This window comes from Spermophilus citellus (genome assembly GCF_964194105.1).
Source record: "Spermophilus citellus genome assembly, chromosome: 8".
Taxonomy (NCBI): Eukaryota; Metazoa; Chordata; class Mammalia; order Rodentia; family Sciuridae; genus Spermophilus; species Spermophilus citellus.
In genome coordinates, this window is record NC_138189.1 from 136861694 (window position 1) to 136879273 (window position 17580).

A 17580-nucleotide genomic window follows, 5' to 3' on the forward strand; every position below is an offset into this window, starting at 1 on the left:
ATCATGTGTATTTCAATTCGTCTGGGTTCGGTGATATACTTTTAAATAGCTCGATCTAAACTAAAGTCAGTAAAAAGGTCAAAATAAAAATTTTAAAAAAATCTATTGATGAATGTATTATTGCTGACTAGCATTTTTTTTTTTTTTAGGGTTCTTAAATAAACAAAACAGAAGCAAAGTCCCAAAACTTGGCCTTCTTTTAGTCTTTTTTAAGTTGAAGAAAGACATTTATGTAGGGCTCTCTTGGGTAGAGTTGTATTTGGGTAATGCACAGTGGTAACAGTGGCTGGAAGTTTGATATAACTTTTTTTTTAATTTTTGAAAACAGATTTTTTCAAGATTCTCTATTAGCTACTAAATAATTACCAAGAAGATTAGATTTTATACTGTTCCAATGAGTAATATCTCCTTGAAGCAATCCATTCATTCAACATTTATCACCCCTCCAGGGGTACAGTTTCAATACAATTTGAGATCCATGATATTTCTGGGTTTCACTTTAGGAAATGCATTTATAAAGAAATATTGGATATGGTAAGGAACTGAGTATGACTGAGCCAATAAAAACTATTTTACATAATAACAACACAGCAAATGTTGGTAAGTATTAGTATAATGACATTAGTAAACATTACTTGTGCATAGAAAAGTCTGTTTATAACAGGCCTAATTTCTTCCTTACTTCTACCCTGAGTGGTAGGCGGACACAGGCATTATGTATCTAAGGGTTTGTGACTTACACAGCCCACAGAACTAGGAAGCAAGGAACCTAGGGCTGTATCTCAGGAGTGCTGTCTGATCTCAGGGCCTTGCTTGACATTTTGCCACCTCAGCCCTAAGGAACTGTCAGTACTGTGGGCTGTTAGGAAGAAAAGAGATAAGTTCAGCCCAAAAGATAACTATTGTTTTCTGTGCCTGTTTTTTTTGGGGGGGTACAAAATATAACATACCACTATTGTTTTATGCTGCTTGGGTACTGGGAGGTCTGCAGATCAGGCACAGAACATTTCAGTTTAGTTGAGATTTTTCTCTGTCCTTGTGGGGAGTGAGGCTGAGTTTCTCTGATGAAATGCAGAACAGCTGCTCACTTCTGGGAAATAACCACAGCCCACAATCGAGCCCGATAAGAACTCAGAAAGAATTGACTTATTTTGAGCAAAGGTGTCAGGAGCTCACAAGATAGAGGTGAAGCTATAACCAGAACATGGGCAACATTCTTGTGTTGGAAACACAGTGGCCCCAGCTTTAAAATCCAAAGACACATAGATGCAAGGCAAATGAGCACACATTGATGCTCACTGTGTACAGAAAACCAAGAGCAATAAAATTTAACAGGTTCATAAGACAAGAAAAGGAAATGATCAAAACAACCACCAAAGAACCGTAAAATCTAAATCTAGCTTTTTCTTTCCTTCCATTGACATGCTGATATTATTGAAACCTTGTATCAGTCATTATAGAACTGTAGATCTCTTGGGTTGAACAGTAAAAGACCATAGCAAAAGGTCTTCCAAAGGAAGTTCCAGGGTGCAGGAGAGCAAATCCATACCCTTGGGGAAAAATGTAGAGATGGTAGGGTTTGATGTCAGCAAGCTGCTAGGGGATTCTAGTCATGTAGGTCTGAGCACTTCATGATTCTAAGCTCTGGTTCTTAAAATGCAAAACTGCAATACTAATCCAAAGCACCATTTTGAGGAACAAAGACATAATGAGCAGAGTGTTTTAAAAAATAGTGAGGGTTAAATAAACTCTGGCTATTATTTTTTCCACATGAGCTTTCCTAAGCTCTCCTATACTGCTAGAGGCATGTGGTTTAAATAAGGAAAACATATGACAGAATGCCAGATAGGAATAAGAGGATCCCAAACTCTGGCAAGAAGTTAAGAAGTTAAATAATTTTTCCAGCATTGCTTAACTATTAGAGCTCTATGAAAACCAGGCCTATTTTATTTCAGAACTCCTGCTTTTTCCTATCTCATTATGCTCCAATAAATGAGATGATCTGTAAGCAATTGAAAGGTGATAATTACATCTATGATTTCCTTTGCTTTCAAGTTCCACATCTCAGCTATATTACCTTTGTGCCCATGGATAAAGGCCTACCTGCTGCAGCAGTGCTGTGACCTGGCTTGAATACACCCATCCTCCCCTGCCTTCATGCTTTGGTCAGGGAAGTGGGGCAGGAGCTGTACAGAACCCTGCAGCCCCACCAGGTAGAATCCAGGACCCAGAGCCACCAGGCTGAGCCTAACATGAGCCACCTCTGATGAAGGCATTTTGCTTCACACTTAGCCACACACTTTACGTCACATCTAGTGAGGAATGAAGTTACTATTTCAAAACCCGGAGGGAGGGAGAATGTAGTTAGGAGAGTGGATATAGGACTTAACTGTAAAAGCTATTTCTTATGGATGTTTTCTTCCCCGCATGGTGGGAAGGATACGTGAGAGGGAGAAAATATTCAAGTAAATATGGTATGGCGGTAAGAGTCTGTAATCTGAGCCTGGTGTCTCAAGGGCAAGTTCTTAGCTGTGTGGCCCCTGGGCAAGAATTACCCCATCTTTATCCCAGTTGCTCTCTCCCAGGCTTGGCTTGGAATTCCAGACAGAGGGCTTTTTTTAACCCCTCCTCTGCTTCCTTTTCTGCTTGAGTGCTGCTGCTGCTGCTGCGGCTGCAGGGTAATCACTCTTCCTGTTTTGGTTGGTTTGGTGCCTCTGACTGTATGTAGGAGGGCAGTTCTAGAAAATAGGTAGGAAAGGACCAAGTGCGCATTCTAACATCTGAACTATGCGGACCACTGTCAGTAAGGGACATCCTAGTTTTTCTGGACCTGGCCGAAATCAGCTTACTTCATCAAGGAGTCTAAATTGAAGCCCAGGGTTTAATGACTAATTAAAGTCACCCAAGTCCCAGCAGGATGTGCAGAGTCACACGTTAGAGCTGGGATCTCAGAGCAGTCAAGACTTGCATGAGTTGCAAATGTGGTCAGTGGAAATGAACTCTCAATTTGGCTCCGTAGCACGTGACTTCCTACTTCTGTAAGGTACTTCCAAAGGACTTCCTCTGTAAAACCAGCCTGAGTCCCGGGAGGTTTCCTTCAGCGCGTAGCTAAGTTTACTTTCAGCCAGGACAGAAGTTTTCCCTGAGATACGGTGTTTAGTTTCCTTTTTTTTCTTTTCTCTTTCCTCTGCTGTTGCCAGCATGCAAGGATCTCGTGGCTCCTGTCCGTGATCGGAAACTGAACACAGTGGTGCAGATCTCTGTAATCCACCCCGCGGAGCAGAGTCTGATAAGATACTCCAGCACTGAAATTGTGGAGGTGAGCATGCTGTGTGCCTGCATTTCTCTCTCTCTCTCCCTTTCTCTCTTTCTCTCTCCCTTTTTCCCCTCCTCACCCTCCCACCTGCCTCCTGTCACCTTTTGAGCAAACAGCTCAGGGTCTGTAGCCATGCTGTTACTGTCCTCTGTCATTAAGGAACGCCTACCTGAGGTTAGTAAGCCTGCACTGGTAACTCACCAGAATAAACACAGCGGGAAACTTAACCTTTTTCAATGAAAGATTGTATTTTTCTTCCGAAGATAGGAAAGTTTCTCCTTTGAATCCCCAAATAGACATTAGAATGGAGAGAGGGGGAAATATATAGAGAGATTTTAAATGAAAGAGAAAGAACATTTATTTTAGGGAAGAGTTGTAAAGTACCCATAGAAGTTCTAAACAGGGTGTTTTTGCTCTTTTTTTTTCCCCTGTATTCTTCAGTCCGATTGTGGAAACTTCAGATTCTTTGCTGTGTTTGTATTTTTCAAAGTCCAGTGTTTTTTTTTCAAATAAAGGTAGGTGATTGATTTGTGAAACTGTAACGTTTCCAGGCTGAAGATGTAAATATTACTCATCCGATGAGAGATTTCCTATTTACATTTATTGTTACTAATATGGCCTTCAGAATGTGTCAAGAGGAAACTCGTTATTGTGCTGGATCAGATTCAAAAGAGGAAGTGTTTCCCTTTTGATTGTTTTGTTCGGATTGCATATTTCAGGACCTTAGTGAAGAGAGGTACTTCTGTGCACATCTGGAGCTGGGGAAAGTAGACCCTAAACTCCTTCAGGTTTGCTTGTTTTTCTTAGACTTGTGAGCTGCGTCTGTTTAGAACCAGGAATTTCTCTGTAAGAACTTAAGCAGCCTGCCCCAGACCTGGCTGGCTCAGAGCTGCCCGTCTGCTTTGATGCGGTTGGCGGAATAAATGATTCAGACCAGTCACTTCTATAATAGGAATGACCCAGATACCCATGCAGCCCTGAGTCTGCCCTTTGAAAACCTTAGGTTCCTGTGCCAGTGTAATGTATAGTTCAGGTTGCATTTGAATTAACAAAAATAATCTTATTCATCTGAAGATAGCTTGGCTAAACTTGTAAAATTGTTGACAGCCAATTTTTTTCCAATCATTATTCTAAATTAGTAATTTTCAAAATATTACCAAAAACTTAAAAGAATTTATTTATGACATTCTCTTCGCCCCATTTTTTACTGTGATAAAACAGACATATCATAAAACATACCACTTTAAACATAAAAATGATTTATGTTTGCAAATTTCAAAATTTTGTATTTGAACACACATTGCTATTGTTGGCCGTTTTATTCACTTAAGTGTTTGACACCATAACAAGCAAAAAGTATTTGTTGAGTAAAAGAATGGATAAATGAATGAATCGTGTGGGCTTTCAGAAATTTCTATAGAAAATTGGTTTATAGACCCCAAGCAAACATTCCCATGATATTCAGATATGTATGTTTATGTGTATATATGCATAATTTAGTGTTGTTGGATGTCAGCTCCCTAAGATTATATCTTGGGGCATTGAAATATTCTGTATACTGCTTCCTGAGCTAGTTATTTCATAGTCCCCAATCTATCATATTTAAAGTTTCTTTCATTAAGTTTTTAAGTTGGTCTAGGGGGAAAAAAAAAGGTCACAGCTGATCATTTAAAAACAAGCAGATCCTCTCAGAGCATGGCTTTCAGTTGAATCATAGCAAGGGAAAAAATGAACAGCATAAGATTACCAAATAGCTGTTTTTGAGAAAATAACTTCATGTTAGTTTTATCAGTCACTATCTTGGATTATTCACGTAAATTATAGGTTATAGCTATTAAATATATTTTAAATGGACTGACTGCTGGCACATTCTGCATATAATGAAATAAATTGTTTTTCAAGTCTCATGATTAGCAGCTCCAACAGTGATACAAGTCTATCTACCATCAACAGCTGTACCAGTGCTCTGGGGCCCTGGGTCTCCTTGTTGCCTGTGAGCAACATTTGGCAATTCAGATCTGTCTTCTAATAGAACTATTTCCTAGAAAAAGAGCCTCAGACACACTTTCTGCATTCTCATGTGTCACCGCGTGTTGCCGACTGCAGTTGCTGCCTTATTGGATACAACTTGTCTGCTTGTGTGTTTCAGGGGACAAGAGACCCACTGTTTTTGACTGGTGTCACATTCCCATCCGAGTATCCCATCTATGAGGAGACCAAAATAAAACTAACAGTCTATGATGTCAAGGACAAGTCTCATGACACTGTAAGTACTTGTGCTTCTTTCTTTCTTTAGTAAAAGAAGGAGTTAGTTATGCTTTTCCAAACTACTGGACTTTGGATACAATTGGCATTTTTCAGAGAGGGTATTTGTACTGCATTCATGCTTGTCTTATGTTTATAGTTTGCTGCGTGTTTGTCAAATTTGCTTGGTTTATTGCCAAATTGGCAATTGGTTTCAGAGCAGAAGCTTTCAGAACAGATTTTTCTCTTTTTTAGGAAAGCTGACTTGATCTCTTGGTTTGCGTTTTTGTTGTTGATGCTGTTTAAAGCTAAGTGGGTGATAATGTGGCCAGAAAGCAAATAGAAAAGATTTAATAGTATTTCAAAACTTTCAAGATATTGTAATTATTCTAAAGGCATGGATTGACAACATACCCTACTTTTAAACTTTATTATTCTTTTAAATACTGTAGATAAACTTCCTCTCTTTTCCCTGACATTTTTATTGGCACCAAAGCTAACAGAGAAAGTATTGGGAATCACTAGGCAGAAACTCTAATTGGCCTCTTTACATCAAGGCCATGCAACGTCCCAATGGTCTGTTGTCCCAGATACTTCAATCTTCCACCTGGTTTGAGTTTCTTTCCAACTGAATCACCTCTCCTGGTTAGACAACGGGGTACCAAGGCACTATCCCTAGGGGCTATTCTTAAAACTCCTGGACAGGACAAAATGCTACTGGGGAGATATTGAACAGAAGGAAGAAGTACTTTCCTTTATATCTGTCCCCTTAGAATGAACTTTTGTGTTGTCAGGGCAGGGAAACTATGGAATCATCAATGGTGGTCAATAGTGAAGTAAGAGACAGGAAGGGCTTTGATGCCAGGTGGGGACTTTGATGGAAGCTAAGGGATACTGCCGGGCCTATAGAAGAGCACAGTGCCTCATGCAGGGGAAATTTGCTTTAAACACTGCCCGTACTTAGGCATTTCTGTTTGACCCATGGTAACTTTTACCTGTCTTTCCATTCTTCACTGGTAGGTGTATGACACAGGTAGAAGGAACTTCCTTTCTGTCCAGTGCTGGGGATATTTAGTAATGTATACTGAAGGGATTTCAACTCATCTTAGCCCCAGAAAAGATCACTTCTTCAAAATGGTAGAACAGAGTCTCATTTCAATACCACAGGTACATGCGATAGAAATAGGCATGGCGGTCTGGTGGGTTTGTAAGAGGGCAGGTTCCACAGTGACACTGGGTGGTTTTGTGTCCCTTACCAGCTTTGTGACTATGGGAGAGTTAATTTCCAGTGCCACTGCTTCCTCTTTTATAATACTCACCTTGGGAGACTGTTATATGGGTGAAATAAATTCATACACATAAGCTGTATAGAAGACTGGGGCAGCAGCTGCTGCTGGTGTTGGTATTGCTGTTGGGCTGCTGCTGACGGTGCCTCCTAAATAGTAAAAATCAAACAAGGAGCTCTCTACCAATGTCTTTTCCTGTATTTACTAACTTGGTCATAAGTGGTCCCACATTTGTTGTTTCTGACATCTTTGAAAAGAGGGCAAGAATTTGGGTTAAAACCACAACTGAAAAATATTTGTTTGGGAGCTTTGTCTTTTATTCTCAATTTGTGAGATAAATGTGGAAAAGTGGTTGACTGTGAGTGTGGCTCTGGACCTGTTGTGACAGAAGTTCTCCAAAGCCCTCACCTATGGCCGGTTTTGAAACCTCCAATCAGAGAAGAGAGAAAGGGAGAAAAATCATGAAGTTGGGGAGGAGGGAGCTCTGGGTCTTCAGAATGGGTGATAGAACTGTGCAGAGGAGGAATAAGCAGAGAATGACCAGAAGGAAAGGGAAAGCAAGCAGAAACGACAAGATTTCATGTTCTGCAATGCTCATGGTTAAGTGCAATCCTCCAGCAGCTCCAGGGTATAGGCAGGACTGACAATGTGAAGGGCCAGAGTTATAGGCATACACCATGCTACACAGCTGGTGATATTGCCCTGAGCACTTGGTTTTGTTAAGGATTTAGAAATATCCATGCTCGAAGTATTAAATACTGAAGGTGTTTGTATTCCCTTCAAGTCCCTTTATTTAAAATGTGCATGCATATTAATGCTCCAAAGATAAATAATTTGCTTACTCATTAATTATGCTTTTTGTTGACTCCAGTTCTGGAAACTAATTATTTGGGGTCTTTTTTAAAGACTTTCTTCCTTGATCAGAAGTGTTATCACATGAAAGTATTGGAAGAACTGGAATCCCTGCTGTGAAATAAAATTTTTGAAATTTGAACATACTTAAGAAATGCAGCTGGCTTTCATTTACCAAGTGCTGTTAATTAAGGCATAACCTCTTCCTTAAAATAGCTAACAGTTAGCTCCAGTGATGGAAGTGTAAATAGAAACACAGTTCATTGATATGCTAATAGTCCCTGTGGACTGGTAGTCTTTATCCTGGAATTTTTTTCCCCTGAATTCTTACTTTTTCCTTGGAGGTGGGTGGCCCGGAGAGGAAAAAAGGGATTTAAAATACAGCTATTAATTGTAAGCACTTAAAAGCCCAAATGCTTGAAGATCATAATACTTTTAAGGTATAAGCAATGAGACTCTGAATATTTATATGTTATTTTAAAAAATAATGTTACATGCATGCCTTTAAATGTCTTTTAACTGGCTGGTTCTTGCAAGTCATTGCTTATACTACTCTGGCGCATAACCATCAGATCTTCTCTACTGGTTGATTGCCAATTAGTTAAGTCCAATGACTAAGTTGCTTCTGTTTTCCTATTGACCTTATGATTACTTAGGTTTAATTGGGCAAATAAATATGTTACTTTACCCTTTCAAATTTGCTTACATACATACTAGTCTTAGATATTTTTAAAGAGAAGTAATGACTTTTCCTCTATGTCCTTGACACAGCAACTACTTTGCTAACTACTTATTGTTCTTGTACACTTCTAAAAATCCAGACCTAGATTGATTATCCTTGGTGACTTTAGTAGAAATGCAATTAATCATCATAACAAATGGGAAGAGTCTAACTGTTGATTTAGAATGGCTTTCCTTTCCTCCTACTACATCCTTCATCTTTCAATTCCATGCTGAGTCCCTCTCTGAGGCGGATGGATGGAAAAGGCTTGGCAGATGGGGGTGAGTCGAGTTCTGGGGGCTATTAGCATCCTTAATAGTATTCAAGTGACATTTTGATTATTTTCCTCATTATGAGGGAATCATTTTTTTTTTTCAGGATTGGCTGCTCCAACATCCAGCTGTTTGGTGGGGTCTTTGAAGCCTGAAATTAAAGCCCATGGCTGGAAGAAGAAAGCCCAAATTCTTTTCAGTGAAGTTGATGTCTGGAGATTTAACAACTATACATCCCACTCTAAATCTCCTGGAAACTGAAATGTGGACAAACATGTTTTCAGAACATTATTTACAGTCTTAGGGAGTCAGGCTGAGAATTTGAGGTTTTCACATGTCACAGTGGAAACTTCAGAACAAGGAATAACTTAGAAAGCAAGGACTAGCACTCTCAAAATCTGCCCCTTTCCTCCTTCCTCCCATGCAAGTAGGTATTTTTGAAAGTAGGACAAGGCTCTTTCAGATCCCCACTGAGGACAGCCCGCCATCAAAACTGCAAACATATGACTAGGTTACAAAGTTATTTTTGCCCATTGTTGAAATGTGAATTTCTGCTCTGTTTTGCAGAAGTGCACACTGACCCTGTTCTTTTTACTCTGGGGGTAAATAGATGTTTGCTGTATCCTCATTAACTTATAGGAAAACATCTAGATGCCAGTAGATACTGGCATTTCTCAGGTAAGGATATATACCTGGAGATGTTTTTTATTACCAATTACTAGCAACCCTCATTAGAACCTTTTAGAAAAGTGAACTTCTCAAAATTGGGTGTAAATTTATTGAATTTTGTGTGTTATATGTACAAGGCACTCTGGTTATAATATGATTTCCTAGACAGTAGTATCTAGTTTACTGTTTTCATTTTTTTCCCCTAGGAAAAATAAAAGTATTTTGTGTTTAGAATAATTTGACTTTGCTTGGTGTTCTAAACTGGCTTCTGAAGAACTTTAAGTCCTAACTATGTTTGCTGAGGTTTAAATTCTGCTGGCTATTTTTCCTCTTGATCAGCATGACATGAAACTGTGAGTGAGGAAAAAGAAATTGAGATTTCCAGTCACTAAGTACATACCGAACACTATGTTTAATATGTGATGCAGGGTTTCCTCTTTAACCCCCATGTAACTCCTTTGAAGAAAGTGTTATTATGCCCATTTTCAAGATGAAAGAAACTGATATTCTGAGATATTTCAGCCAGGTCAGAGATCCCCCTTATTTTTTTTCAGCCTATGTGATGGCACACACATCGTTGATAGGTTTCCCTTCACTTTTACCCTACGGTATAGCACTTTTACTTTAGCTGATATTTTGAAACACTCCCTTTATTTGGAATTAAATAGTTGATTGAGGAAAAAAGTCAGTATTCAAGTGTAGGGAAAAAGATCCATACCCTAAATATTTAAGCCCTTAAGCATGTATAATTTAATTTCAGATGTTCAAATAAAGTTTATAATGAAGTGGCCAACTCCTATTGATGGAAAAAAAAAATGTCCGTTAATATTGTGAAATGCCTCAGTTTATGGCTCAAATTTTGCTTTCCTCTTCCTGGCTTTGTTTTTCCCTTCCCTATGTTCTGTGTGGGTCTTGAGCTTGGCCATGTGCCCTGCCTTTGCCTTTTGGAAGCTCCTGTCTCTGTTGTCACTTGATCTGTGATGGGAGTTATGGATTCTGTGTAGAAGGAGCTCAGGTTTCTTACTTAAGTCACATTTAAGTAAGTTCACTTTCTTTCTACCTGCCGAAAAGTAGCATATATTTTTACAAAGGCATATGTATTTTTTTAATGAGGCATAATTTGCATAGAATAATATAGACAGATATCCAGTGTTTGGTTTGATGAATTTGACATTCACACGTGCCCATGTAGACATTTTGTTTATTCCAGAAGTCCCCTTGCCATCCGATACAAATCAAGGCAGCCACTTTCCTATAGACTTGTTTTGCTCTTTGTGGAAATTTGCATGAATGAAATCATGTAGAATGTGTGCTTCTAGTAGCTGGTGTCCTTTGCTTTATAGGTTGTTTAGATTTATTCATTTGTTGCATGAATCAATAGCTCATTCCTCTTATTGCTAAATGGCATTCTGTTCTAGAGATATGACACAATTTTTTAAAACATTTTCTTATTCAAAGACATTTAGATTGCTTCTGGTTTTTGATAATGATGAATGAAACCTCAATAGAAATTTGTGTACAAATTTTTTTTGAATAAGTGCTTTTATTCTTTTGAGTAAAAACTGAGGAGTATAATTGTTAGATTATAAGAGAGATTCATGTTTAATGTTCCTAAAAGCTGTCAAAGTGTTTTTCAAATTTGTTATATGACTTTATACTCCTAATTATAGCAATATATGAAAGCTACAGTTACTAATAGCACATGAGATTGCCAATCATTTTCATTTAGCTTTTCCACTGAGCTTACAGTAGTATCTCATTGTGCTTAGGATTTGCATTTTCCTGATGACTAATTATGTTTAGTATCTTTCTCAATGCTTATTGGGTGGTCATCTATTTTTTTTTAAAGTCAAGTCTTTTGTCTATCTAAAAATAGTTTTCTTTTTATTATTGATTTCTAAGAGTTCTTTGTCTATCATAAGAGTGCTTTTTTGAATATATGTATTACAATTTTTTTTCAAACCTTGACTTGCCTAATCATTTCCTACTGGTATATTTCACTGATCAGAAGTTTTAGATTCTACATCCAACTTATTAATTCTTTAATTTATAATGCTTTTTAAAAAGAAAATTTGATAAGATCACTTAACATGAGAAATATACTCTCAAAACATTTGAATTTAATATTTTTAACTAAGGGCTCATGTTGTACAGCAGATCTCTAGGACTTATTCATCTTGCTTAACTCAGACTTTATGCTGGTTAATTACCACTTCCCAATTTCCCATGCCTAGCTCCTGGCAACCACACTCATACTCTCTGATTCTACAGATTTGACAACTTTAGATACTGCAAATATGTGGAATCATGCAGTGTGTGTCCTGTAACAGGCTTATGTCACTTAGCATGATGCCATCCAGGTTGATCCATGTTGTCACATATTGTAGGACTTCCTCCTCCTTTTAAGAATGAATAATATCCCATGGGTGTATTTACCACATTTTCTTTATCTGGTTGTCAGTGGATACTTAGGTCATTGCCCATCTTGTCTGTTATGAATAGTGATGCAGTGGCCATAGGAGTGCTCATGTGTCTTAGAGATCCTGCTTTTAATTAGTTTGGATTCACACCCAGAAGTGATATTGCTGTATTATATGGTCAGTCTAATTTTAATTTTCTTGAGGAATGTTCTAGAAGGTGTCTAAACTCTCTAAATTTCAATTTGGTTTATTTTTACACTCAGTTTTCTGATGGGTTTAACAAAAGCTATGATGTTGTAGTGTGTCTGACTTTTCAGTGTCACAATGGGGGTGACTTTTTACAGCTTATCCTCTCTACACATTTCCATTTCTATCTCTGTCTCCTTTATTTCCTCATCTTTGCACTTTACATACTAGGTAAATTTTATTCTGTGCTGCTGCTCTTTGCACTATCTTTTTCTCTCATTCTCTCCGTGTGCCACACCCATTTATAATAGTCTAGTACTTTTTTCTGTATCATCTCTTCAGAGGGTTTTTTGTTGATATTTTTGATTGGGACTCTCAAAAGAGAAGAAAAGGGTATTTATTGATCCCTCCCCTCTTTCTATAATAAATAATGATGTTTGCTTGGAGAAAGACTGCTATTTGATGGTAGAATAATATGATGAAATTAATCATGAATGTCTTTTTTTAAATTTTTTAAACTTTTGAACATAATATTATAAAACCACTAGCTGAGGGGCTGTGGCTGTGGCTTAGTGGTAAAGCACTTGCCTAGCATGTGGGAGGCACTGGGTTTAATTCTCAGCACCACATATAAAAAATGAATAAAATAAAGGTCCATCAATATCTAAAAAACAAACAAACAAATAAAAAACACTAGCCAAATGTATAGGGAGAAATACCCATGGTATTGGTCTGAGCAAAGATTTCTTGGATATGACCCCAAAAGCACGTGCAACAAAAGCAAAAATAAACTAATGGAGTTGTATCAAACTGTACAGAAGCTTCTACACAGCAAACAAAACCACTAGTATAGTGAAAACATAACACACAGAGAAAATATTTGCATTCTGTATATCTGATAAGGTTCTGATATACAAAATTCGTAGGGAACTCAAACCACTCAATAATATGAAAACAACCTAATTTTAAAAAGTAGGCAAAATATATGAATAGACATTCTCTAAAGAAGATATAAATGGCCAATGAGTATATGAAAAAGGCTTCATCATCACTAATCATCAGGGAAATAGAAATGTAAACTATAGTGAGATAATCTCACACTAACTGGAATGGTTATTAGCAAATAGACCAAAGACAAAAGGGTGGGTGAGGAGTTAGAAAAAAATGAACTACTGGTGAAAAATGTAAGTTGATATAGTTTTTATGGGAAACAGTCAGTTGGTTCCTCAAAAAATTAAAATGGTACTGGCATATGATCCAGCAATCCCACTTCTAGTATATATATCCAGAGGAATTAAAATCAGATATCAAAGAGATATCTGCATTCCTACATTCTTTGCTGCATTATTCCTCATATTAAGAAATGGAACCAACCTAAGTGTCCATGGACAGATAAATGAGTGAAGAAAATGTGAGATTTGTACACAGTGGAATCTTATTCAGCCACAAATAAAAGGAAATTCAGCCATTTGTGGCAACATGGATGAATCTGGAGGACATCGTGCTAAATGGAAGAGGCCAGACACAGAAAGACAGATATCACTGGATCTCACTTAGGGGTGGAACATAAAGAAGTTGAATGCACAGCACTGGAGAGCAAAATGGTGTTTTCTGGAGGTTGGAGTGGATAGAGAGAGAGGAGAATGCTGATCAGTGGGTGCAAAGCTTCAGTTAGAAAGGAGGAAGAAGCGTCAGGCTTTCTTGCCCATAATGGTGACTATAACTAATAACAAAGGGTTACATATTTCAGAATCTCCAAGAGTAGATTTCAAACACTCTAGCCATAAAAATATGATTGTCTGAGGAGATGGATTTGTTAACTAGCTTGATTTACTCATTTCACCATGTAAACATAGCAAAAAAAAAAAAAATCACGTGACACAACATTATTTTTTTTTTAAAGAGAGAGAGAGAGAGAGAGAGAGAGAGAATTTTAATATTTATTTTTTAGTTTTTTTCAGCAGACACAACATCTTTGTTTGTATGTGGTGCTGAGGATCGAACCCGGGCAGCCCGCATGCCAGGCAAGCGCGCTACTGCTTGAGCCACATCCCCAGCCCCCAATCATTTTTTAATTTATATATTTTTAAATTAAAAATTTATTTTCATAAATGAATCCATAGATAAAATCTTTTGCCTTTGGGCAAAGGCCTGGATTCTCAGATGCTTGATTGTGAAGTAGCCACATTCTTTTTCCTTGGGGACCAACAAGAAATATTGTCTCAGCAGATGTGAAGTCTCTCACCCTTGATTGTATGTGAATGTGTAAGTTTCAGAAAAATTGTTTAACCTCTTTTGACATTGCAGTACATGGAATTAAAATTACCTTCTTTCATTTAAATAGGAATCATTGGGTAGGACCACTTGATGATACTCTGTTTCTGAGGGAGGACAACTTCACTACTATTAATCACCCCCAGCAGAGAAGCATAACCTAACCTGCATTTCTTAAGGGAATGAATGTTGAGATGAGGCTCAGCTCAGTGAGAACTTGGGCCAGAATTCCCTATTTAACATAATTTTTTAAAAACTCAAAAAAGTTATTTTTATGGGAAGAAGGAATATTGGGTATAAAATTTCCTTGAAGTTTATGAAGGGTAAAAAGATAATATCTAAGAAGAGCCAAAGAGATACACGTATATGTATATCTGGCCCAATCTGCTGTCTTATATATCCATGTGTGTGTCTGTGTGTCTGTGTGTATGTGTGTGTGTGTGTGTATTTAAATAATAAACCTTATCTGATCAGGCATCAAAACTTAACATGAGACCACAGCAATTCAATCTGTACAGTATTATGGGAAGAATGGACAACTAGAAAAAAAGAGGGAGAATATAGAATCCAGAAGTGGATTCCAGAATACATGATGATTAGCTTTGATTTAGATGGCTTTAACTCAGCAGATAAAGAGTAGATTATTTAAGAAAACAGAGCTGTGAAAAAACTGTTCATCTTGAAAAATAATATTACAGTTATATCATATTTCATGTATGGAGATACATTGCAGGTGGCTTAATTAAGTGTGGGAAAGCTAAATTACATCAAAACTCCCAGAAAATAATCTGAGAGTTTTTTTTTTATATACTTATCTGCATAATCTAGGGGTGAGGAGCAGAGGAAATGTTTTGAGGAATGGCAGTTCAAAAAGATATATATGTAGTAATATATGACTCTATGGTATCTAAACATTTTTTTATGAGAAATATGGCATACAAAAGAGAAAAAGTAGATGTGAAATATAATTTGCATTTTGCAGATTGGTAGGTTAATCCCCGTAGAATAGAGTTCTATTTTGAGAAAAATGGTCAAAAAATTAAGCAAAGGATTTGAAAATATGGTCTTGAGCAATATGAATAAATCAGCAAAAAAAAAAAAGAAGCATGAAAAATGTTCAATTGTCTTTACATGAAAACGTAACATTAGAATAGCAATGTGTTTACCAATTTTTTAAAAGACTGGCTAAAATTTTAAAGATCATGACATTTTAAAGATTTTAAAGATCAGGGCCATTCCCATGCTAATAGGTCTTCCAACAGGTTTCCTTACTTCTAATAAAATGAATGTCACTTAAAAAGACGAGTGCCCTTCCCATTATCTGGACACAGAATCTGTCGACCTGAGAGGAACGTCACTTTTGCATTCTGAAGCTACAGCACATCAGGACTGTCAGCGGTCCCCCATGGGAGGGACTGTCCTGAGCAAGTGGCAACTTGGGAGCATACTGGCAGGTGCGGGCCCAGGGAGACTCAGGGGACCTCCTGTCAGTGGTCATCATATGGAATGAAGGCAGTCACTGAAAATATCACCCGTGGCAGGTTCCTGCAGAGAAGGAGGAAAATTCCAGTCATTCGCAATATTTCATGAAGCTCCTGGGAACTCCCTGAAACAACTAAGAGGAAGTTCAAAAGGTGCTCTGTGTTCTCCATGAGCAAGTGGGAACACATCATTGTGCTACGTTTTAGCCAGTAAATGGTATAACACAGTCATACTCAAAGTAGACATAGAGCATTGATCTTTTCACCACGTAACACAAATAAAGTAATCTGATAACTGACTGACCTCTGAGATTTGTGAGTGACACTGAAGCCTGAATGGAAAGGCAGATTAATTTTGTTTCAGGTTATTTCCCTTGATAGAATATATGGATATATGCTTTATTATCAACTTTTAAGGGCCCTGCAGTTGTTACCATTTGCCTGGGGGCTTAGGTCTTTTAGCACTTGCTGGCCCACCGTGCTGTCTTGTCTACACTGCAGCATCCTTGACACAGCAGTATGTGCAGGTAATGCTTAGTGAACTGACTGTCTGGTGGTGGGGAGTCCACCTGATGGCGGGTGCTGGAGTCATGAGTCTTGCATCGGCTTCTCATTAATGCTTGGTTTCATAAAGCTGAAATGTGACATTGTTGGCAAAATATTTCTTCTGCTTAGAAAGGTGCAGAAGCTAGAAATTTAAAAGGTTATTCTGCTTTGGCTGGGAATAGCTTTTAATTACCAAAAGTTTATATATGCTGCACCATGGGAACAAAAGGAAATTCTAAAGAAGCATGGCCTTTCATTGGAGTTCTTTGAATGGAATGATAATTACAACTAGTTTGGGGTTGGCCTTTCAATTCAGGTACAGATTATTTTTAAACTCAGAAAAGTCATTTGTACCACTGCAGCAGATGATGTCACATACTGAAAAATGTTAAGGACATCTGTTTCCACATCACAAAGATTTTGTTCTCCTTTTGCCATAAGCTGGGTTACTTAGGTTTTCATAGCAGTGACGCAAGCTGTCTTTGAAGATGCACTTATTCAGTCTGGAGCTAAAGGCTGATGTGACAGCTGCTCCTTACACACTGTCCCAAGGAATCTGTGTGTGAACTCACAAAGATATCAGTCTTTCACACAAACTTGGGTAATAGTTTTGAATCATGCTACAGAGAACAGATTTTGGAAGGCACCATTGAAATGTGTTGAATCAGTGATACCTAACATTTTATATAATATGCTGATGTTTTAAAATTGCCCCTTAAAAAAAAAGCACTGATAAATTATAACAGCACTTTGCAATGTGTGAAAGAAGTTTCTAAGAAAATATTAACTGCATAGGGCCTAAGTGTAAACAACAACTCACCCACCACAACCCCCACCCCATCCCCACTCAGGGAATTTGAAGCACATGTTTTAGCTACCACATTTGCTTTTCATTCTTGAATTTCAGTTAAGACACAGTGAAACACGCAGAGCAGCTTATTCTGGCCTCAGAGTAACAAAGAAACTGGCATCTCATCTTAAAAACTCTGGCCTTGTGGCTATGGATTCACACCTATACACAATTTTAAATGAGCTTTGTGCATTGAGTAATATTCACAAAGTCATGCATTAGGTAAGGCTTTCAATTGTAAATTCTAGGCTCAAGATCATTTGTAGCCGTAAAAAGCCCACAATATCTTTCGGGCGTTGTTGATATTCAGAGGAATGTTCTCTGTACACTGAGACCCTCTGCAGTTAGTGCAGGTTTGAGGTGGAAGCATGTCTTCCAGGGTTTATCGTCTCTTTTTTCTTTTTTCCCATAATATATGTGGAACAAACACCTTTCCTTCTCATTAGTTTCTTTAACTTTGAAC

At 37.8% G+C, this 17580-nt stretch overlaps 1 protein-coding gene across 5 annotated transcripts in view; it reads left to right on the forward strand.

The window, feature by feature from the left end:
• Window positions 1-17580, forward strand: part of INPP4B (inositol polyphosphate-4-phosphatase type II B) — a 777385-nt gene that overhangs the window by 434622 nt on the left and 325183 nt on the right. For all 5 annotated transcript variants that reach the window (XM_081304010.1, XM_081304015.1, XM_081304012.1 and 2 more), the window contains exons 7-8: window positions 3201-3319; window positions 5466-5582. In XM_081304010.1, the coding sequence (XP_081160136.1) occupies window positions 3201-3319; window positions 5466-5582 (236 nt within the window). The remainder of the gene's footprint in view (window positions 1-3200; window positions 3320-5465; window positions 5583-17580) is intronic.